Here is a 25,240-nt window from a genome sequence, read left to right as displayed (position 1 = left end):
TCACATTACTGTAACACTCCGCGTCAAAAACGTAGTTCAGTTACACTTTCGTCTAAATGTTTATTATTAAAACATGCAGTATTATATTTATGTATGTTCTAAAGTTTGTGTTACACTTTAGTAGAAAAATTACCGTTATATATCACACAAGGAGTTGCACTTTCAGCGCGCATGTATATCTTAGTTAACCTACATCGTAATTGGTCCAGACAATGTAATGTGATCGTGGTGAGGGACTTTGAACTGTGGAAGGTGTCGATTGACTTGAGTATTTCTTCCCGTTTCTTTAATTTGCGAAATTAGGATCTGATAGAGCCTGTCACACCAGCCCGACGTTCGCGGAGATTAAACGGCCCCACTTTAAAGATGGCTGGCCAAGAACTGTGGGGCAGCATTACAGTACACACGCCTGATTGCGTGGAGTCGCTGAAGATCGACCATGATGATCGTATTTACACGACGGTACGTACAGTGTGAATGTGTTTTCCTTATTATTTACCGCCGGCGCCCTTCTTGTGGACACCAACATTACGACTAGGATTAGATTTTCCAGAGCTAAAATATGTGTTATATTTCTGCAGCAACTGCCTACATTGTGAAGATAGTTCCGAGCATACGGAACAGAAGCTTGTTTTCAAGCACTGATCAGCATGTTGGTTCATTTTTTTAACTTTTCGAAAACACCATTTTGCCTTTGTCATGCACATTTATACAACGGGTCATTTAGGTGACTGTCATTACAGGTCAGTCTCAAGTCGTCTCAAAGACTTCGTCACGGACGACAAAGCAAAACAGATACAGCGCGGGTCAAGTAAGACAGTCTACACGAATAAAAAATTATAGACGTTGCACCTAAGTTATGGCTCATATGTCCAGTCAGTTTTGAATATTTTTAATGAGAAATAGACTTTGTCATCGCTGCTTATTGCAATGATCCCCGAACCATTCCATTTACTTATATATTGAGATCAATTTAACAACCAATCGTACAAAACCAAAGAATAAAAACCCTTTCTATAAATGCAAAATGTTTTACCGTTCACTGACAGCCTTTGCAGACGACGTATATTTGTTGAAGTGTGTGTTTACATTTGTAAGATGAGCACTTGAGGGAAAAGATGGTTTTGCATGTACGTAAACAAGCTTTCAGCTAGTCATAAACATGAGAACAGGCAAGCGTTCTGCATGACATAACACTATAGTGAATCGAGCCATTTGTTGACATGAATCATCATTAAGAGGAGCCTACAATCAGATAATAGATAAGATTTTGATATTTGGCCCTGGTTTGATACCCATTGCAATGGAAACCGTAACTTCGGAGATACATGCCCGGGTTTGAATAGAAGTGTGCGTTCAAAATACAATTTTGAGGTCTCGACTACCAAAACGGAATTCCGTTAGTCTTCTTATCACCTTGGTGTTAATTGCTGTATTATTCTTTTATCTGATATGTAATTAGTCAACTTCTCTCTCTCTCTCTCTCTCTCTCTCTCTCTCTCTCTCTCTTGACAATATGGTATCACTATAGCATAGGATGAAACCTTTATTTCTTATACACTTTTTTGTAAGTTGCTTGGGAAATACATTCGGGGTGGCAAATTGCAGCTGCTCGCAAGGTGGCAAAGGGAATTGCAGGGGTCTGTTTTTGTCCGCTGATTTTGAATGTCTACCGTTTGCATGTTTCCAAAAAATCTCGATTAGTTTCTCTCCTGAGGTTTGAAGAGATAGAATGAAGGATTAGGATTACCATTTAAATATTTCCACTCTTCTATTGTGTACAAGTACATCGGTTTCATTAATTCCATCAGGCTATGGGAGTAAATGTGGAATAACTATTTGGGATTAGAAGATATATTTGTGCCGACTTACAGTTTTTAACAAAATTCACTGACAAAATCATTGGAAAACCTCACATTTAAAGTTTGCCAACAACTAGTGAAATTAAAAAAATATTTGCACTTGCAACATCTTTGCTTAACTGTACTTACAAATATATGAAAATATGACAAATGATATGTAGTAAAGCACTTGTTAACAGTATGCACAAAAATATGCCAAGTCACTAAAAGCGGTAAAGCAGCCAAATTTATAACACTTCAAAGAGTAATTTGGCATTAGAACTTAATTTTATGTCCATAGATTGTCAAATTAATAGTATCAGAAATCTGTGCCTACTTTTTGCGTTTTCCCAATATTTTCCTTGAAGATAAAATGCACAATACTGACAATACACCATTACACACATGAATAAGCAAATATTTCTATCCCCACAAAGATGTTTCACCATCTGCTGATAACTTCTTCTGTGAACAATGTGAGCAAAACTGACCTGTACAGCCAAACACATTACAAACATGACGTAATTTTACAGGGAAGGGTCAATCCTTCATGTCAAATTGATAAACAAACCTGTCTTTACTATTGTGAAAGAAACGCTGATGTCACTCACCATATTTGCTGCTAGTTTGATCAAATTTCTTCAAACTCTGCTGACCAACACTTCAAAATTTAGAAAAAAAAGATTAGTTTCCATGAGGCAGCTGGAATCTCAATACCGTATTGACTTTTTCATATTACTTTGTTCACAAATGATTCTTGAAAATCTAACCATCCATTTTATTGCCACAGAAATTAGTTTCACCAGATCCCTGGCTTGGCATGATAAGCTGTTTAAATTAAGTCATGTTTAGGTTACTAGTCTTGTGAGTTGCAGAATTTCTTCAAATAAAAAGCCATCAGATTGCTTTGAGGAAATTACAGAATTCTCCCTATCAAAGCAGGTACATTCTTTCAGTGTCTACCTATGAGTGCTGCTGATTCAGTGTCAATATCCCCATGCTTTGGTTGTATGTATTTTGTTAACAATCTTAAAATGCATTATTTTACATTTTATCATCACTTCATGTCAAATGTTACAGATGGTGAGGAGAGCAAATAAACAGAGGCTGTTGTCAAGACGACCATGGTCGACACCAAATCCAAATCGATCAACAGCATCAGTAGCATCATCACGGGCATCCACAGCATCAGTTAGATCATTGGATAATATGACAAAAATTCAGAATTGGATCAGTGAAAAGTCCATACGAAATATTCAGGTTGGTCATTATCACTTAAACATTTGCTATTTCTAAATTTCGCAGTATATCTGTCTTCAGTGTGTCAGATAGTCAATATTGCTTCAGCGGTCAATGTGTCAAATGCTAGAGTTATTCACATTCTGGTGAAAGTAAATAATGAATAAGAGACAGAAAGTGTTTGTAATTTTTTCTGTCATTTTGCACTCATCCTGTGGAATCAAAACTAAACATCTTCTCAAAGATAATAAGAAGTTAGTTCTCAATGATGGTTTGACTGATAGCATAGCACAGATACACGGCTGAAGACATGTCTGTATTATGGTTTGCATTATGCATGTGTATGAACTCTATACAAAGTATCAAACTCCAAAGTATCAAGAATCAGAAAAAATGTTCAGCTGTGCAAATTACATCCATGCTGATAAATCTGATCCAAGCCTCAACTTTGAGTTTGTAAACAATAAACAATCAATAAATTGCAATGATTATGTCCTCTACATGTGTTGCAAATCTTTCGTATGTGATTAGAGCCATACTTTATGTGCGCTGTAAGTGCTAAAAACAGAATTCTCAAGTTTTGTGAAGAACTTTCATTACTGATGCACATTTGGGGAGGGATAGCAGTTATTCTCAGTCATATCCAGATAACTGCTGAAAGTAAAGTGGAATTTCTGGATCATAGTGGATTTTGAAATTTGTGCTTTTCAGATTTTTTATTTTCTAAAAGCTGTTTAATCATTCTCTTCTATCAAATGAATTACTTCGTTGCTGTTAATTTCATAAAAGTAAATTCTGCAAAAGAAATCACTGATGAAGAACAGGCAACACAAGTGTTTTTTAACATTATCACATTAAAACAATGTCTTAAAACAAACAAGAATACAACTTCACACTCTACCATATCCATGAGGCATACTCTTGCCTATGTGGTACCTGTTACTTAAAGTCAGTGTTTGCATTGTTGATAAGAGTTCTGTCAGTGACATTGATAAAGAAACCAAACTACATGTCATTGTCAAATTCTATGCATTTTTTGTGCTAGTATTATCACAAAGTCCGTTGTACAGGCTCAATAGATTTCCCCATGTATTATCTCGGTTGCACAAGTGTATAGCTTTTGTTAATATCCTTGAAAACATGCAAGATTCTTTTGTCCGTGGTGGTCGTATGTACGGCTTGTGATATGCCCAGGGCCATGATTAGAAGATTTATCAGAAGTTGTGGCAGGGTGCCATCTGTATTATTCCCTACAAGGTCACAAGTTGACATGAATGCAACCTGTTTGCCCTGTGGCCGTTTTAGATTGCCATGATTTACTGACTTTGAAACTCGCAATTAACAAACAATCATTTTTCTTTGTAGCAAATTTGTATTCACCATCATCAATTTCAGATCAAATCCTGTTCAAAATAGCACTAAATTCCTTCATTTTGGGCTAAAATTTGTCAGATATTTATTAAGTGCAGTAATTTATGAATTATTAAATTTTCTTTGAATATTTTGATATTCTTTATAGAGAGGAAACTGCTCATATATCATCTGTCACATGGCACACGCAAATATAGTGCACATTAGAAATATGAAACCATCTGAAATGATTTCATTCAGAATGTACATAAAACAGTTATACATTACGCTTTCTAGACATTTATACTGTCTGTATATTTCCCAAACTTATAAGGTACACAGGTATACAGGGTGCCATACTGAAGCCCTAAAAGAGGGTTGGGGGTATTGTGTAGTAAAAAGTGCCCATGCTGGGTAATTGTTCCCTTGGGTGGTCAGAGATCAGGTTAAGATTTCAGTTGGTGATAAATAGTGAAATAAATCTGCTGATAATTGTAGCACTGACCCTACTTATGCCATGGTTTGACAGCAAATCAATACTTTTTGTTGTTTGACCTTTGTGTTTTCTGTAACCATGACAGTAGATTAGTTGATAAGAGTTCATCAGAGAGTTCATCAGAGAGATACTTTGAAGTGTTAATTACCCAGGGACAACAAATACAGTGGTCTGTTTGAGAATTTAATTGCCATGTGTTTACACATAATATCAATTTCCCAGTAAATTGAATCAGTTAATGAAACATTGTTGGTCAAATATGGGACATGACACTGTCTGTACAGGGTTTGAAACTACTCACATGCACACTGTACTATGTATGTCCATATTACTTCTATGCAGGTAGATTGAAAGAGCAATTGACCCGCACTTTGTACATGTTTAAAATAATACAGCAAATATTCTGATCTTTACCAGAAACTTGATGCAGTGACTTTCATCATTGAAACTGGCAAAATTTATATAGTTTTAAATCAAAACAAATTAACTGACTGAAAAATTGGAGCAATATGTATCCCCCAGTGAAGAAGTCTTGTCAAATGTGATACTCTATTCGCATATCTAGCCTTAAAAGTAATATTCCACCACATTCATGGGTCGTACTCCAGTCATACTCCATGAATCCAAAAAGAAAACTGGGAATGTCTTTTTGATATACTGCTGATGTAACTCTGTCAATGTGTAGGTACTGAAAACTGGTGCATGCTGATGTAGAACCTGACATGCACAGTGTGCATGATGGCTATTGCAATGAATCCATGCCTTACTCCTGTTAGGCCAAAAAAAAAAATTGATTTGTTTCTGGTCAGCGCGCGCATCACTTCAAAGTGTGCGCGTCAACTCTTTTTTTTCTTGTTTTTCATTTGCCCCTATGGAAAAAAGGGGGAAATGTATCAAATTCAGCCAAAATAAAAAAAAAATTGAAAAAAAAATCGCGTCACCGCATCATTTTTGCCACATGTCAATGACCAGAAACAAACCTATTATTTTTTTTGGCCTTATAAAGCTTTCATGGTCACCAAAATAATAAAAACACTGTAAAGCTACTGTTTTAGGGATATTTTTGACGACAGCATATTCTTTCAGGCTCTGTGTGCTAGAAAGTTACCTGTGTGTATACACCCTGTTGGTAGTAAATACAACCATTACAGTCATCCCACTGTTGGCTCTGGTTCCTGATCAATTTGTATTTCATACATAACAACTGAAGCACAATTCCAAAATAAAAAGCATTATATTGAAAACGATGAAATATTAGATTACATGATGAATTCAAATGTTGATAAAAAGTGTCTTTTCATTCTATTAATCAAAGTCTAGTATTGAAAATGGAAGTGCCAATTCTCAATTGCACTACAGGCAGCAATTTAACAACCTTCAGGGAAATTATTTCATGCTGGTGTTAAGATTGAGAACACCATTCTATCTATTTCAATAACAAACATTGTTGCCATGGTAGCAAAATTCCACTAAGTGCGGCAGTTTTTATAAGAATAAAGAAACCCGCAGAGCAAGTAAAACCACAAATAACCTTATTGAATAAAGTTGCATGACAGCATCCATGTAGAATGGTTCAGTCGTGATTACATTACTGCAGCTTGTATTGCAGGGCTGAAAACACATTCAGAGTTTGAGTATAGTACACAATACCTCATCACCTACACTGTAGAATAAATTCAACCATTAAAATTCTTTGCCATAGGGTTGTTTTTACATAGACCTTCCCACCTGAATGATGAAGAATTTTTTCTATTGTGAATTTGTGTTAATGATTATCGACAAGCTTTTAACCATGAATGCATTTAATTTGACATTTGTGTGCATGCAAAGTCAAAGAGACTATGAAACCTGATTTTAAAGACCTTTTACTATGTGTGTGACCTAAGGGCTCTTGAATTGTAAGGTCATGAAGTAAGTGCACAGTCTGACAAGCACATAGTCAATGCAGTTTGACAGAGTTGTCTTGAGCACTCAGTGAAGATCAGACCTATTGTATTTTGAAATTCTGTCAATCAAAACACACCAACATGTATATAAAAACACTTGAGTGCATCTTTATTTGGTAGCCCTAACTTTTTTCCCACCTTAAGTTGAATGTTAGTAACACCTGAGTTAGTTAGATTGTTAGCACCTGCTGTGAGTCAAAGGTCAGTGTAAACATTAGACTGGAGGTTTCTGTTTTGCATATTGTTGCTGGGTAATTTTACTGCACACGCTGGCATACATACAACACTACAAAACACATCAAGGAATACAGATGAATTAAAAGCATTATTTAATAAATTGTCACTGCTGACAAGAAGAACTGCATATGCGGAAAAAAATTTTCATTTATGATCACTTCTGTAGAGGGTATATCAAAACTTGAGTGTAACCTACCATCTAATTATGGGTGTCGTGATCCAGCCATCACTATGGAACACAATAGCATTTAAACAAATAGAAGTACGAAAGGGGTCAAGAAAAAGTACAGGTGATTTGTACAGCAGCTTACTCATCTAATTTTTCAATGCAAGCTGACTTTTGTCAACATCTTTGCTTTTAACCAGTATTTTAATGTCACAAAACTTAAAGAACACCTCAATAGAAGTTTGAATTCTCTAATGAATATCTCATGTTGATTTGATTCTTCATACCAGTACTATGTACCTGCTGTTTCAAATTCAGTTGAAATACATTGAATGTCAATGTAAAATATCACAAAAGGAAGAATTAGTATCTCTGATATATTATGCTGGATACCATATCTCAAAACAACTGTACAATTGTTGATGGTGTCCTAGCGTTCTAATTTGTAACCAAACATAGGTACTGAAAGTTATACTGTAAACATTCTATAAGACTGATGCATCAGATTAGTACCACCTGTAGACCAATGCCAGGTGCCTAATTAGTTAAAATGTGTTTCTTCAGTAGGCACAGTACATGTACCGGTACATAGTAATACCAAAGTTTCACAGGGGAAGGGTTTGACCATCATAGGCTAGTAAGTGGTATATGAATAAAGAAATGATCCATCATTTCAAATGATTTTATGGTACAACACGATGCCCCTTTATTGAGGTAAAATTTTGCATTGGTTTTCATCATCATCTCAAAACTTGAATTACAGGAGAAAGCAGATCCCGAGAGCAAACAGACGAAGAAAATGTACATGTCATTACTTGATGAAGAAGAAGGTTTTGTCAAGGTTGGTGTACCATTTCTACTCTCATGAATTTCATAAAATGAAATGTCAAACCAATATCATTATTTATAGTAATTAAATCAATGACAGAAAATGATTATAAAGGTTACGATAAGTACCTGTAAGTGAAAGATCTAAGCTTTAGTCCTGACTATGCCCAGACAAATACTGGATTGTGGATTACATTGTTTTATTGAAAACCAAAGTGGCTAATTGTCAAGATGCTATGTATTCTGTATAAATGATATGACATGAACTAAATTACTAATTTCTGTGAAAATAAATTGCGAAAACATAGTTTCCAATTTTTTGTTTTCAAAATGAATTATCAAATTTCAGTGCAGTAAACCAAGAAAAAGTATGTACCAGTAACTGCTGCTAAGGAAAGCCAGGCGACTGGGGCCAGTCTTTATGTGGATATGAATATCATCGAATATCATTTTTCCACAAAAGTGTAATTTTTGAGGTAGAGATTATCCTAACAGATGTTAAGACATCAAATCTATACATCTCTTTGATATAAATAATCTTATTTTCATCTTGAAATTAAAAGGATGTTGACGACTTTGTCAAAAACAAAGAGTACTTGGATTTACGGAAGAAAGAAATGCTTCACAAGAAATGGAGTGAACGAGTGTATGAGCCACTGCAAGCACAGGTATACAAGGAAATGAAACAGGAATATCCAGAAGTGGAGAGGCGGAAACGGAATTTACATGATGATTATGTTGAATATTGCAATAGAAGGGTAAGTTGTTACATGCATGGTTTTACAGCTATTATGATCGTATGTCATACATATATCCACAAACAAAAGTTTTACCCAACAACTTATAACTATCAACTGGCAATAGAATTAACAGTATATCCAGCATGTCACACTATTTGCAGCTTGAAGCAAAACACATTGTTATCTGTTGTGCAAGCTCTTCATCGTACATACTGTAAAAGAATAATTTCCATACAGTTACTCTTTCTGATTTCTCCTCTGAAATGAATGAATGTCAACTTTGCATTGTATAGATCTCTAAATGTTGTTTGAAACTTTGTATATGAACTCATTACACCAAATTTAAATTCAGAGATACTTCATTGAATTTCACATCATCATTGATAACAGATGCACAGTTCCCTGTTATCAACCAAGAGTTTCTTTTGTGAAAGGATACTTTTAATAAAACGTTAATTAATTATCTTTCTATGTCACTCAATTATATTAAACTCTAACACCTGATATTTAAAATTGCACTCATATTTTATTTGCATCACTAATCTTTCTAACTCTAATGCCACGACTGTTGTTTTTTGTTTTCTTATTCCCAAACAAACCGCTCTTGTCTTTGACTTGAACTCTTGGACTTTAGAGTGGTTGTCAGACTTCTGTACTGCACCAGTCAGTGTGAAATGCAAGATAACTCTGGTATCATAGATAATACAGACAAAAAGTCGTACAAACAGCTCTGCTGTATGTCCTTCTAATCAGCTACTATTCACTCCTTGAGTTGTACCATAACAACAAAAAAATTTAGAACTCTGAACTCATTCCAGTAGCTCTTTATGAATGTATGAATTGGTTTGGTTCTTCCAAAGCTTAACAGTACATTACTGGTTATTCCAGTTGCAGAGAGTAACATTTTCAAATAAAAGTATCAACTAAACATCTGAATGTCAGGTAAAAGTGAAATATGTATGTTTGTGAAGGGAAAAAAAGTTAATACCTTCTAAATCTCTGAAATGACACCACACAATGGTTGATTTTCTTGAGAATTTTTCCACATGTGAGGATATTTAGTTTGATGAATTTCTGAAAACCCAGTGAACATTGTTACTTGCATTCACAGATATTTGAGTTCAGCTTAAATTTGTAGAAATCCACGTAACATCATTGTTTGAAAAATTTACACAAGGAAACATGGAATCTACACGCATGTTCGTATTGCTAGCTTGATTTACACACCATATTGACTCTGAGAACATGCTAATTGTAATTTACATTGACTGATGCCTACAATGTCTGCAATCTATACTTTTTACTTTTTTGCAAATCTAACTTTCCCCTTTAGCAAACTAACCGACCACATACAACACATATGTGTAGACCGTGTTCAATGCGTATGTACAGTCGAACATCCAGGTACACCTACTGATTCAATTCAGCTCTCTCTCCTCTTGTAAGTTTAAAAATACTGCCTTCGTTGATGTAGACATAGTGACTACACATGCATGTAGCATTTTCACACATTTTATCCCATCAACCCCCTGCAGCATCTCACATTTTCCATGTAGTTGGTTTTTGCAAGATATTAGATTATCTACATATCACATGATCACAATGCTGCTGCAAATTCACAAAATTCCAAACATTGCATTGCATGATGCATACATTCCATATTCATTTGGTGGTGTATTTTGTGGAAAACCACCTGTTTGATGTGTCTTTGTTGAATTCAATCCTTTGTCCATCCTCTTTTGACCCTGTCCTACCCCTGGTGAAAAGTAGAATGTCTTGTCTGCTGTGATGACTTCTGGGAGAAGGCTGCATCAGAGAACCTTTGTCCTATAGTGGGCACGCTGCGTGATAGCAGTGTTTAACAAAGGAATGGTTAAATATGGTAAACACTTTACTGGCAGGGTCTCCCTAAAACAGGACAAATCCACAGATGTTTTTTGATAAATCAAGAGAGACATTCTTGGGCAAAGTTGTAGATTCTGCAAATCTTTATCTCCAGAATGCTTTTCTTACTGTCAGTAAACATTCAGAAACATGATTGTCTTACAGTTTATTTAGATACCATTATTTCAATGAACCAAACTTTTAATTTCCTTTTTGTAATACAAAATTTCTATCAATTTAGCCAACTTCTGATTTGAATAAATTGAACAGTGGAAACATTGATGGCAAGTAACACTGATTTTTTGAAAATTTATACTTCCACACATTAGTATAAACTTAGCAATGGTTCCTAATGTCATACCAGCCTGGTCAATCATGCTAATATAGTATACACCTTGAAGTCCAGATGCTCTCAAGGATTATGTTTGAATGAAGACTCCAGCAGCACAGGAAATTTAACCTATAAATGATAATTTGTGGATACACCATAGTACATTGTAAGGACTTCGTACAGGGTATTCTACAAAGTATGGACAATTTGACAGATGTTTTGAAAGATGTGGCCATAACTGAATAACATTTTATCATTACCATTTCATGTGTGCTGTGATAATAATATCCATAAATCAAGAAATTGATAAATATTTCATAATTTTGAGTCAACAGCTAAATATTGAGTACAAATTGTGTATGGCTTGTAACTTGCTAGAATTTTCCAATCTAAATCATGATGAGTCTGTATTATTCCTCTTGGAGAAAATAGAGAATCTTTTCCATAGCTTGGTAGGCTTTTTCAAGACATAGGAAATACATCCAGACCAAAAATAAAAAACTTGCGTGTGTATTGGCCAAATTGATATTGGCATTTGTCATGAAAATAATTGCTGCAACAACAGTTTACAAATAAATGCTGTCATCTAAAATCATGCCAAGCTAGCCAAGACAAAATGTGTCTAGAAGATGCTACATGATGGAGTAATCAAATTTGTCACTTACTTTGAAATCTGTACACAGATCAAAATATTCATGTTGGTTGTTCCCAAAGTGTACCTAGACGATCCATTGTCTATCCTTCCCAAGCTTCCCACATGTACTGGTATGTTTTATCTTGAAAGAAAGTGAAAGTGTCCAACTGGATACTCTCTGGGATTCTGTAGAATTCATTGTAATTTTCAACTTATGTTAACTTAGATAAATATGTTTCTTTTGCAAGTTGTAATTAATAAAACTTGTCCATGAAATGATGTGTACAGCGCTGTATTATCCAAGTGGACATTATCACTGGCGTTGATGTAATGTTACAGGTATCCCACACACACTGTTTGACCGTTATTTAAAACATTTTAATTCTTTTGTCTCCTACACCAGCCTGTGTTTTTAGATACAATGTCCAAAGCAGATTACAATCCCTTACAATTACAAGTGCCTAGGCCAGCACCAATCGTAGCAGAAACACAGACCTTTGATGATCCACTAATAGCACAAGAAAAAGTCAGAAATGAAGAAGATAGGATTACAATTAGATGTCAAACAGGTAAGGAGAGAAACTATTGTGTCTGCCCTTTTGAACTGAAGACCTACTTAAAGATTTCACCACCATGGTTTGTCCCAAATCCATTGTTTTCTATGGTAAAGTTGGAGCTGTATACAGGGAACTGGGGGTGAAAGGGTACTTAAAGACAGATTGTTTGTCAGTTTCATCTCAAAACAAATTGATGAACCTGATAACACTGACTGAGGAAAACAAAGGACAGACAGCTACAAACAGTAATAAGGACAATGACTAATGCCAAAATCAAGGAAGAAGATATGTGCCTTTAAATGTAGGATATGTCAAAATTTCTGGTTTATACCAAAAATATAGTATCTATGTGTTTATATGCTACTGCAAGAATTCAAATCTGGATGATAATTCTTAGTTGGCTATGGACTGACCATATTTGTATGATCATCACATCAATATCCAACTCACTGACTTTTGCTCTATTTAAAATAACTTCAATGATGCATCATGCAGCAAATTTAAAAATTGTTCATACTGCAGTGTGTTCTGTTTCGCATTTTTTTGGACAAGAAAATGAATGCTACCATGACTGTTCAATTCTAGATTCCCAATTTACAATCTTTATAAAATTCTACCCAAAGGCAGTATATGCCCCATGCAAGTCAAAGACTTAACTTTTGCTCAAACTTTCCTCAATGAAACTTACCGGTACATCTATTTTCTTGACAAATCAAGAATCAAATTGGGGGGGAAACCATGCAAAGTTTGGCACTAGAGCAACAAAGTACGCAACATTTACCGATATTTCAAATTCAAAATGATGCCAGCCCCATGGTAACTCTGTGGGGAAAAATACAATTTTTGATTTTCGAAAAACTAAGACAGTGAAATATTTTTTTGTTCCAAGAGCTTCAAAGTGAGCCCCCACAAGTAGTATATCAGAAAAGAATTGCAAACATTTGAGAGTTTTATATCTGTCCCCAGAGGCACATTCTACTGTAAATAGATCATTGGGTAGACAGGGATCATGGTTCCTATTGCTTTTTGCTGGTTAAAGATTATATAAATTGTGACTCGTGAAGAGGCTCTAGCTATATGATTTATAGCTTATGATTTATGCAAAAATATATGGTGTGGCAACTTCTGTGTTTTTAGTGTTGGAAAATCCTGGCAACTTCTACCATTTGATCTCTGACTTTTACATGAAAGTGGAACAGTCTATACTTTTAAAGTGACAAAGTTAGAAACGTTATTATTGTTTAATAATTTATGTCTTGCTATTGTCTCACCAGGCAAAACATTGTCAGACAGAGACGTTGAGAGGTATCGTCTGCCGTCACTACCATTGGTTCCATTGGGAAGACATGGAACTGAATGCAGTACTTGGCTTCGTATGCAATTACATGATATCGATAGCCAAGTTAGATACCAGAGCAGGTGAGATTATTTGAGATATCTGATAATCTTTCAGACAAAGTTGAATTCATTTGCCCAATCATAAGACAGTATGTGGAGGACTGCTAAAATAAATCAACTTTTGATTGTCCCAAGTCAAGTACCAAAATGAGTTCAGTAGTCTTACTATCTACTCTATATTCATCATAAAATTACATTTGTGTTCACTTGTCTATTGACAGGTGACATTGCAAATGGACAGGTTTGAGTGAAAACGTGTGTCAGTCCTAGACACTGGACCACTGGCTTTGCTCACTTTGATACAGTTTTACTGTAATTCAAGAAAATTATTCAATCACAATTTTTCAAGGCCATTCTTTTAACAGTGTCCTTATTACTGAAGAGGAATTTGTTATCCTAAATCTGTTTTCATTATTCCTTTTATAGGAGAAGAATGCGAAGCAACTTCAATGAAACCCATTTTGATTTTGACGAGTGGGGCAAAATGTCCTTTGACAGCAAGATAGTTGATGAAGAAATGCAATGCCAGAAGAAACGCATGTACACAGATCCACATGCCACATTTGTTTTTGTGTAGTCAATTGAGAAAATGTAAAGCAATCAGTCAGTTAGTGTAATTTCAAAGGTCAACCTTTGGCAAGAACAAACACTTGTCCACATTGCCAAATTTTCACATCACATTCAATCTGAAATAATCTCAGTAGATGTGACAATCATGATGCCATTGAATAAAACTAAATTTGACAAGTTGAGTTAGGGTCATTCATGTCATTTTTTAAATATTTTTACATCATGTTTCATTTGTACATATATTTTTGAGTTTTTAATGTGTGAGTAACACTTTTGTTTCACACAAGTCGTTAATGAAACTTTGCAATCGAAATTCCTTTACAGTTTAGTGGGGTCCTGAAATTTGATGTAGATAAAAACAACAAACATATCATGATGATGCTGACTCTGTGGGCACAGTCACTTTCTATGAGTCCGTCCAGTCTTTGGGTAGGGTACATTTATGCAAATCAGTACTTACCTGTCATTACCATGGAAACTTGTTGGTATGTTGGTCACACACACATATGGATTTCGTCCCATTGCATTTCTCACAACTTTCCTGAGTCAATGGATACACCTTCATTACCATGGCGACAAAGAGGCACACTGGATGCCATGGCAACAGAGATGTTGTTACCAAGATTGATCCAAGTCAACATCTCTTGTTATTGCCCTCCATTGAAAATCAACCTGCCAAATTAGGAAAGTGTAGGAACTTATTCAAGCTACTAAGCAGATTTAGCAGTTACATATTAGTTGAGTTCCTTCACTCAACTGACAACAAGTTTCAAGTTTCTGACTGAATTTTGATTAGGATCTGTAACAATTTTGGAAAGTGGAAAGTTGGTCTGATTGATTTTTTGGTCCAAAATAATTACCGTAGAAACTAGTGAATCCATAGGAAACATGACAAATTTTGGATCAAAAATTTTGATATAGAATATGGAGAGGAGATATGCAATGAATACTTGAAACTATGGACAGTGCTGTGATGAAAGCTGGCATTAAAAGGAAAAGGTGCTGAATATTACACTAGACATTGTACACTGTACTAACACATGGATGCTGTATATTCTGTAATAAGATAGAGAATATAAGTGATCTGCTTATCATTCAGACATTTCCTAATATGTTCATTGTAATGTCAAATTGATGTCAGGAGAGAATCTAGAATAAAGAGAACATTTTGACCCCATTTCACTGCAAAAAATTACACTTGTCTATCATATTCATTGAAGACAATATGTGTATCGAAGGTTTATGGCAAAGAGTGAATTCTACCGATGACAATTCACCTAAACTTGACAAGATTTACAATTCAACAACTGACTTTTGTACCACATACAGCCAAAGAAAAGTATGGAGTACTGATAACTTGATTTGTTACAAGAAAATCAACAAATACCCTTTTATGTATTGTAATCTTGTTATCAAGTGTTAACCTCTATGTCAAATCAGTGGTTTTTGCTGAAATACCAAACTCAAGGAATTTGACATTGCATTGAAAAGAGACCATATGAAAATATTGGTGGTTTGATTCATATTTTTGATAATGTCTAATATGAAATTTATTGGTATATCTGACATCAATATTGCAACATCTTGTAAATATTAAAATGAGGTGAAAATTTGAACAGTATTTCACAGTTTAAGACATTAAGTGTCTAACAGATTTTTCTACTTGTGCATTTGTGTTTGATTTGCATTTTCCTATGGGTGTTGTTTGTCAGCTACTTTGCACTAAACTTCACATCAATTGTTTTGTTTGTCTTTATTATATAAACAAGCAGCGACCGCTGAAAGCAAAATATTTCTAAAGATTAACAGTAAATATGCAAATGTATTTTCTGGTGTGTTCAATTCACCTAGTGATATTTTTACTCTGGTGTTGGTCAGCTATGCACCCTAATTCCTTTGAATAAAAATGTGGATGTATAAGGCTCAGCAAATAAGCCTTTATTTGGGTGTCAGAGCCAGCATCCAGATACATCCATATTAGAAATATGTGGTTTGGTCACCATATGCACTTATGCAATTGTTTGAAATTTTAGTTGGAATTGTTGTCTTTGTCTTAAATATGGCAATCTGCTGAGATCTGTTCCACCAGACTTAGACACAGGAAATACAAGGTTTACAGATGCAACAATAACTAACACAGATTGTGCCACCATTATATTCTGCACTTCAAATATAACAGATGACAGTTATGTTGTTTCCTACCTGTGACCAAACAGTCAAGTTATTTTTGATAGTATTCAAGATATTCAAAATTGTCAATCAAAAAATCAAGATAACCATTGTAGCTGAAACACTTTATTTACTGAATTAACATGTTGCAAGGTAAACTCAAACTTTCCAAGAATTTCCAGTGATTTCTAGTGATAATGGTCATTTAGCATGGTCCGCTTCAATACATCACTTCACCATATTCATTGAGGTAGTCAAGTACAAGTCTTGAAGACAAATGTACCAGAGCCAAACACTAAGACTTCTTATCAAGTATTTTTTTAAGTGAACTCACAACAACAATCTTTAAGTGAATTTACTTGCGTGTTTGATGTTGATTGCCAAAATGTCAGCTGGTAGCAACAACCAAGCAGGCCATGTTTTACAAAGGCACAGAAAAGGAACTGTTAGAAAAGTTTAGTTAAAACCGATACCTTGCATCAGAAAAGCAAATGCTTTGTGAAGAACTAACATGGATATCAGGAAAGTTTCAACAAAGAATGTTGAATTTCTTGTCAGTATGAGTCCTAGTAGATCTCTTCAGTGAAAATGTATTTTTAAAGTTGAGTTTTCCCCACCACCAAGGCACTTGTATTCTACACAGCGAGGGGGAAGGGGGCTGTATTGTGTGCAATATGATTTTGTTAATTGTAAAATTCAAGACTTAATACCCTTATTGGCACACCTGCAAACAAGCTGTATGTTTTACTAACTTCTGTTGTTGACAATTTTTTTGTAACTTTGCAGATGTTCTTTTGTTCATGCACATTTACCGTTTCAACATTTCTGTAACATCTTTTGGAATCAACTGAACAGAAAATAGTCAGAATGTGAAAACAGGCAAAGATGGATGCAGTGAGATTGGTGGTCATATATGCCATAAAATTAAAGGATCAATGGTTTAGAGGGATATTAAAATGTGGAAGTTTGGTACGTTTGTGTTACAAATATACTGAAAGTTTGCAAGCAAAGGCCATCACTTCTGTATGTCATTGTATCAAGTGTAAACTAATTTTTTTGGTACCGGGTATGAGTGTTTAAATGCAAGATGGAGGTTTATTAACATGTTTGTAAACAAATAAAAGGTGTTTGGAGCATTGAGACTGTTGTAAATACAGAGAAGGGAGATCTTAACTTCAATTCTTGAGAAAATAAAACAGTACAGATATTTGACGATCAGTTTCTTCTCTCGGTGCCAATGGTTCGGTGCCAATATTTGTAAGATTGTCACTTTGTATACTGTAAATAAACATAAAATCTACTTTGTATAAGGAATTTGTTTTGTTTGGTTTGTCATTTCTTGTATTAATGCAACATTTGAGTTTTGGTATGTCTGTGCCTGTGTTCAGTGTAGATGCACAAATGTTATGTTTATGTGGTGAATTATTCACATATTAGAGACAATTTGATGCCATGTTCTGTGTGTATGCAGATTTTGATGTGTGAGTATAGCAACATCCAACATGAGATAGAAATGAAAAAACACAACTTGTATCAAAATATGACCTGATCATTGGTGATTTACTGACCATCATATGACATTTTTGTATTACAATGCCCTGAAACAGTAATTGTCATGTAACATTTTATTCATCCCTTCAAGAAACGAACAAACACTTGGCAAATGATAAGTACAATCTATTCATATGACCTGGCTGGGTCAATTTCCAATCTAGCAACATAATGGACACACATGTAAACAATAAAACAAAATGATTGAACTAAAGTGAAATCCTGGCTACTCTACTGTACATGGCCAGTGATATAAAAATAAGGCCACAACCAGCATATGTACAAATTAACTTCAGAAAACATAATATGCCGAGTAGCTGACAAAACTTCTCAAGAACCAAAGAGTTTGGAAGCCGTTCCTTGGTGGGAATTTTGTCTTGTATAAGCAGACGGAGAAAGGTCTGGCGAGCTTTTCTTTCGTCAGGCAGGGAAATCTTATTTTTTTGATGAGCAGACTACCGGGAAAAAATCTTAAGGGAAGGGAAGGGTTTCGGGAGTTTGCCTCTGGTTGGAGCACAGGCCAACTGGAAATGAATAGTCTAAAATATGATATTATTTTCATAATTATTAAAAATAATAAATCGTAATTATGAAATATTAATATCACATAACCGAGTTAGTATTTCATCAGGATTGAGCTTCCTTTCTGCAGAGCAGCACTCCATAAAATCGCTGTATGTGTATGAATTATGCATGACATGGGTGGCCGGCCAATATACTAGGAGTGTGTGTCCCTTTTACATACTCCTACCATATTGGACTTCCCGGCCGGCCGCTCATATGATACACAATTCATGCACATACAGCGATTTTATGGAGTGCTGCTCCGCAGAAAGGAAGCTCAATCCTGATGAAATACTAACTCGGTTATGTGATATCAATATTTCATAATTAAGATTTATTATTTTTAATAATTATGAAAATAATATCATATTTTAGACTTCATTTCCAGTTCGCCTGTGGTTGGAGGGGCAGTGAGGAGCTTTTGTGGCAGAAAGAGCAAAGAGAGGTCATTGTAATAAGTAGAGGATTGCGGGCGGGGTGGGTTTGGTGGGGGATTTTGAGCGAGGAAAAATAGTGGCCCGTTGGGAGGTGAACAATTTTAAATCGTGGGGCCATAGCGGACTATTTTCTCCCTCCCATCCGAGTACTACACATCACAGTGTCTTTTGGAAATAACTGGGTATATTTGCATGTAAAAAACTTTCTTTACAATTTTTCGACATCTCTTGGTCGGCCGACCATGGTACGTGTAGATGGTTAGGTTTTATGCCTGAAACTGTCCGAATTTGCGAACTACTATAAAAGTTAAGACTACAGATCTAAGATGTATGGGCACACAGAGACTTTCTACGTAGCTATGATATGCAAGCTATTGAATATGTGAAAGAGACAGAGTCACTTTTAAAGGTTATGAGATTAATGGTATTTAGAGAGGTAAGAATAATTTGCAAAACATCTGAAAGTTCAAAATAGGTACATGTAAATCGTTGTCATGTAAATCCGACACCGATTGCATCTTTGAAGATTAGGCCCTAATGCCGTCAGTCGACATCGACTCTAACAGTTTTTACAGGTGTGAAATTGACAAGCCTCACAAAACGCGAACCAGAGCCCGGTGAGGTATCCAGCACAACACAAGGAACACTACTCTTTGCTGAAACGATGAAAAGGAGTGGATTTCATGATCGCTAGATAAAACCGATCTTCCTTGCGTGCTGAAGCGAAGGAAGTTGTACGTAATATGGCAGAATCTCCACCATTTGAGAAAAAAAACCCCACCTGACTGTGGTAGGGAAATAATTGTCCGGCAGGTGAAATTTTACAGTAAATAACGGAAAGTTAGAAAGAATTGTCAAAGTTTGCTTTGGTTTGCTAAGATCAGAGATAGTATATGGTATGCAAGACATAATTACTAGTATCCTAGTATAGGTAGTATTTTGCTCTGGCAAGTCATGTTTCAACTTTTCCCTCACAGATGTGTCGATGTTATTTTCCACGAATTTCCTACACTGCTGCCAATCAGGATGGACTATTTATTGACATGGTCTTGATCCCCACATATGTTTGCAAGTGTACAGATGTTTTGGCGAAAATTCCTTGTACGTCAACATATTTCAATGCATATTTTTACTTAAATATGAGAGTGCCTGAGGATTGGAGAATCTCTGCATTGATTACCGAACTTCTTCACCTTACCAATGAAAGAATAGTTGTATTTATAGTTTCGAATGTAAAGTATGTTGTCATGCTGTCTGGTTTCCATAGAAACATGACAAACATAAACAAAATAAATGCCAACTAACCTTTGAACCTGGCAGGTACATAGGTGTGATCAATTGATTTATGATTTGACGCTGTTTCCAATCGATGACTGAAGTGGTTCTGCAGCATACGCTGATCGATAAATTCCAGATGCTGTCATAGTAAATGGACTATTTTGTTGACATTTTATTGACTCTTGACAGCTACAAGGCAAACTTAGGAAATTGACTTTGTAAAATTTCATTTATACAGATTCCGTTCGTTTGTTAATTGTTGAACATTATTAGTTACACATGGCAAGGAAACTTGACGGGTTGTTCACCTCTCCCGCCCCTTTTCTCTCTCTCTCATATCATTTCAATCTTCAAGAATTACAAAATATTTCCAAACCAATCGTTCATTTTTCCTGCTACCATATATGTCTACGACAGCAATAGTTATCTGAAACCATGTTATAGCTTAAATGGAACAATGTAAATTCCGAACCAAGGATGAACCGGGGATTGTGGGGGTTAGGTTCTTCTAAAGCCACCGGTTTACTGAACAGCAAACAAATGCCTATGTGATCTTTACAGTTATGTACGCCATTACGGTTTATTTGTGTCAAGACCCATCACCTTTGAGTCCATTAATTTACGATAAGGGTCCTTTTCAAATATTCCGTCAACCTACAGGTGGGCTTGCTGTGGACACTGCAAACTCGGACACCTCTGTGAAAACATCGTTCATTTAGGTGTTTAGTCGGTGAATCTGACAGATTTCGTCACAAGCTTGCATTATATTCGATACAATTATTTCACCGTGAAATAATAGTTTGCTGGAAAAGAAGCGTTAGGATTTATACTTATTTCTCGTTCGAGTCCGTACCTAACTTGACACCAGAAGGGGAGATGTCGTTGTGAGTTCTGGAAGAAAACTAACAACAGTGGAAATGTAATGTTCCTAGTCGAGTTTTTCTGAACCAAACTTGGACAGTAAAGACAGTCATTCTGTAAGTACAGATTTCTTGTTCAGTCAGATTTGTGCCAAGGCACACTGTGAATGTTTGTTTGGTCACCGACTTCGAAACTGGTTTTTTGTCGCATTCCTCAAGATGTTGACAAACTGTCGTTTTCCTTTAAAAAAACTTGTCAAAATCTGTAAAGTTTTACCATTTGGTTGGCTTTAGATCCCCGTTGAAAATTTGGGAAAAACAGGGAACACAAGTTTGGCATGTAAAACATCCATAGCAACAAAATTATGTCGGCCATTATAGTTGGTCTACATGACCAAACAAACACGATCAATAGACCTGACATGTACTGTAAGGTCTTTAATATACTTCAAATTGTGAACACAGCAGAAGCATTTTGAGTTTGTCTCTCCTGTGTTCCACTTTTGAGTTTGCTTTCGCTCAACAACAAAATGACTTATAGGAAAGACTTTTCTGCACCTTTGGTAATTCAACGTAGTATTCGTTTCAAACATATTAAATTGAAATAGAAATATCTGTACTTTGGAATACTTTACTGTCAAGATGGGCTGGCTCAACGGCGGCATACTTAATTCGAATTATGATGTCAGGTAAACTGAGAGCGAATTCACGTCATACGTCGTTCTTTATAGCTTTTGGATAAATCAAATCAAAACGGTGATGACGCAACTAACGCAGATGTGATCATTCAGTTTCGTCGATTCATTTGAATTGAAATTAGAATGTATTCAGATATTAGGGTCTCTCCCGATGAAATATCTTCACAAATATGGAATGTAAAACGCTAATTTGACTGAAATCTTACAGTAAGTCATTGAACAATTTAGGAAGTGATACATTCACCTGCATCTTTAACATCTCCGTATCTTACTATTTTACATACTATACTATCAAGGACGATCCACATGTGCACCAGGCCAGCAGCTAAAATCAAAACACTTCCTTCGATGCATAAGTCCTTACATGCAACATAAACATGTGAATTTTTGTTTGCCTTTCCGCTTTTTATCTCATAATATCACAGAAAGGTAGCTTGATGCGCATGATATCATACTCACTTGCCCATCCCATATCTTCTACCTTTTTTCACTGCTCGTAATCCAAATATTTCTTATTCCGTGTTTTATTTTATAGAGATTATTCATTACAATTTAGTGGACAAAGATCATGCACAACATACTTCAGCAACGTTCTGCAAAGTTTGATAAGACCAGGTATACGAATCTTTGCATAGACCGTCACCATGCAAGAACCATGACAGTGCTTGACAAGCAAAGGCGGCATGCTCTGATGGTAATAATGCGAGAAATTACGGACATAAAATTGGAATTGCAGGCCCAGAAAAGAGCGAAGCGTACATCAAAACTACCTGGAAGAGGCGGATCGAGTTTGAGTTCGGCGCAGAGACCGATGTACACGAGGTCCTTCGGCGAACCGGAGTCCATCGGAGTTGTCCCCTACGAAGAGTACGCAACCGTTTCCAATGTTACCGAGAGCAGGAGAGCGACTCCATCGGCAAGTGAAGGGGAGGACGAAGTTGAACAGGACAAGGTGGCTGAACGAAGATCAGCATTCTTTCGAACACAAGTTGACATCGCTTCAGATATAGAAGAAGAAGAGGAAGAAGAAGGAGAAGGAGAAAAAGACGAAAATTCAGAGAGCCTTTCAGATGTGGACAAAGAAGAAGAGAGGCCTAAGCAAACTGGCGTCTCGAAAAATCTTCCGAGAAGGACTCAGAAAGTAGAGTCCTTAGAAGAAAACAGGTCACAGAAATTTGTCGAAGACACGATTCGGAAGCTAAAGCTACAGTATCCGAAATTGGCGGCAACATTTTCGGTTGCAATCCCCACGGAGGATGCAACGAGTGCTCTCGCTGTACGTCGATACAACAAACTTAGGAGACAGTCTCAAAGCAATACTTCGCTTCGTGACAAAGGTAGAAGAAACAGCTCAGCTCCCACATTAAGAAGCAGGAGCAGACTGAGAAAGCATATGGTAGCTCCCTCAGCACCTGGTGACGCCTGCTGGAAAGTGGTAGAAATAACTCCTCTTGAGCAACTCGGAGGAAAAGATGCATTTCGTTTACCGGCCTTGGTAACCGAGGAAGAGAAGAAAGCTGCAAACCCGAAATGGACAAAGGTTAAGCTGTCTTCAATTGTTAATAAAGGAAAGAAACAAAAGAAAGTCGCAGAGCACGACAAGTTGATGTTCATTTGCAAGTACAAACAGTCAAAGGAAAATGAAGAAGTTATGGATAAATTGGAACAGTTTATGAGCAAAACACAGCTGAATGAGTGTAACAATGACGTAAGCACGAGTGATGACGACACAGACAAAATTGACGACGAACGCAGTGAAGACAGAGTCATCAGCGTGACAATCCCAAATGTAAATGAATCTTGTGAATTTTGATAAAAAAAAATTGCAATTTTCACTGTACATGTCATCAAAATAACGATTTTTTTACACAAAACGAAACCATCTGCTTGCTATTGACACAATACAGAAAATGAATATCAATGGATGCAGACGACAAGAAGCCTGTTCAGTTAAGATGTATAGAAATGAAACGAATCATAAAAATATAACTGCTTGACACTTTTTTAGCTGTTTTATGTACAGAATGAAACAAGGCACCCTCTTGAAAGGAAGCAACGATTCAAACTAAAATTAGATTATTATAATTTGTTCCAAAATCTCACCGTTCTACCGCAGGCAGAGGTTTTCAGATATGTAGAGCAGTTTGTTGTTCATATATATGTCTACCAGAAATGATACCAACACTTTGTTACCAACATCGTGTCTATGAGCTTAAGGTAACTTTTTTGACAGCGTCAAGTTTTTTTGATAATCCGTGACATTATTTGGCCAACCATTTTTCACCCTGAAATCAGAGAATGAAAGTCGAAATACGGGTAAATTTCATGATTTCATCGGTTCACTTGACCATATACATTGAAATTGGACCAAATGTCAATCTTGAATTTGCTCTGTTAGCATTCTATTTCTCAATTTAGAGTGACACGTTCAGCGCGGCATCTTTTGCGCCAACCTTATTTGTGATCAATCATGCAAATGGAATTATGAAATGGGTGAAATATTAAATTTGGTCATGGTTTTCCTGAATACGAATAGCGACCTCAATGACGAAACTTCTAGTCAGGGAGCCGTCATTATTTATGGCCTGGGGGTCGGAGGAATCTGAGGGGGTCGCTCAAAAAATCGAAAGCTACAAGGGGGTTGCTCAAAAGTGGAGAACAGGAAGGGGGCGAAAAACAGGCACCCTCTTAAAAGGAAGCAACGATTTAAACTAAAAGTAGATCATTATAATTTGTGCCAAAATCTCACACGTTATTGTGATCTTCAGACGAGAATGATCAGCTATTCGACGTGTCAAGCCTTATGTTAGAGGCTAGTACTGAGTACATTTTTCAGTATTCCTGATTAAATATTGATATACTTGCCTGATCATTCATGAGAAACGCCTGTTTTCTATATTCTACACACGGCATAGGTTACCGATAGGGGAAAATGTGTAAAGCAAGCTAATTCTGATTCTATAAAGTTTAAAACCAGTGGAATGCCTTGACAACAAACCCATCTTTTATTGCAGGAAAATAATAAAAAATAATAAATGTGAATAAATGTATGTCTGTCGCTATTTTTTCGTTTTCAAAAAATGTAATCTTCATTGAAATCAGTGAACTGGAATATAAGTTTTGAAATACTGTCTCAGATTTCTGTTCCTTTGAGTTTTTATACAAAAAAATCTGAAATACTCCCCAAGTGCTACCAAATAACATCATTTTAATCTCTATTTTTGAAAAGCTCCAACGGCAGGAGGGGGTAATTTTCCGGACACAATGTGCGTGAATAAGGATGGCAGGCGGCGGGAGCAGGGTAACAGAAATGTCCGGTAAAAGACTGACAATCTTCGGTACCACAAGTACGGGTATTTGAATATCGGATGGCCGCGATTGAACGACAGGTGCGCTGATAAATGAGGCAACAAATTTCCTGTACTTAAAGTGCGACGATTGGAATTGCATTGATTAGGGTGTCGGG

General features: G+C 36.0%; 3 protein-coding genes across 3 annotated transcripts in view; 2 read left to right on the top strand and 1 right to left on the bottom strand.

The window, feature by feature from the left end:
• Positions 1–23,987, bottom strand: part of LOC139141778 (profilin-4-like) — a 67,412-nt gene extending 43,425 nt beyond the window's left edge. The window contains exon 1 of the mRNA XM_070711432.1: positions 23,878–23,987. The gene's annotated coding sequence lies outside the window, so the exon portion shown is untranslated. The remainder of the gene's footprint in view (positions 1–23,877) is intronic.
• On the top strand, positions 200–17,700 carry LOC139141776 (protein FAM228B-like). The gene is made up of 7 exons (XM_070711426.1): positions 200–462; positions 2,922–3,101; positions 8,039–8,116; positions 8,667–8,861; positions 12,096–12,261; positions 13,524–13,668; positions 14,074–17,700. Exons 1-7 carry the CDS (start codon positions 367–369, stop codon positions 14,222–14,224), a joined length of 1,011 nt encoding a protein of 336 aa, XP_070567527.1. The 5' UTR covers positions 200–366; the 3' UTR covers positions 14,225–17,700.
• On the top strand, positions 20,856–24,907 carry LOC139141775 (neurofilament medium polypeptide-like). The gene is made up of 2 exons (XM_070711425.1): positions 20,856–21,193; positions 22,310–24,907. The coding sequence occupies exon 2, from the start codon at positions 22,343–22,345 to the stop codon at positions 23,585–23,587; it is 1,245 nt and encodes a 414-aa protein (XP_070567526.1). The 5' UTR covers positions 20,856–21,193; positions 22,310–22,342; the 3' UTR covers positions 23,588–24,907.
• The last annotated feature ends 333 nt before the right edge of the window (positions 24,908–25,240 follow it).

Source organism: Ptychodera flava, chromosome 10 (genome assembly GCF_041260155.1).
Source record: "Ptychodera flava strain L36383 chromosome 10, AS_Pfla_20210202, whole genome shotgun sequence".
Classification (NCBI taxonomy): domain Eukaryota; kingdom Metazoa; phylum Hemichordata; class Enteropneusta; family Ptychoderidae; genus Ptychodera; species Ptychodera flava.
This window is presented reverse-complemented; position numbering and strand designations above follow the sequence as displayed.

Coding starts and splice junctions, on each gene's coding strand:
- LOC139141776 (XM_070711426.1), top strand. CDS start 367: ATGGCTGGCCAAGAACTGTGGGGCAGCATTACAGTACACACGCCTGAT. Junction 8,117..8,666: donor AAGAAGAAGGTTTTGTCAAG/GTTGGTGTACCA, acceptor TGAAATTAAAAG/GATGTTGACGACTTTGTCAA. Junction 8,862..12,095: donor TTGAATATTGCAATAGAAGG/GTAAGTTGTTAC, acceptor CTCCTACACCAG/CCTGTGTTTTTAGATACAAT.
- LOC139141775 (XM_070711425.1), top strand. CDS start 22,343: ATGCACAACATACTTCAGCAACGTTCTGCAAAGTTTGATAAGACCAGG.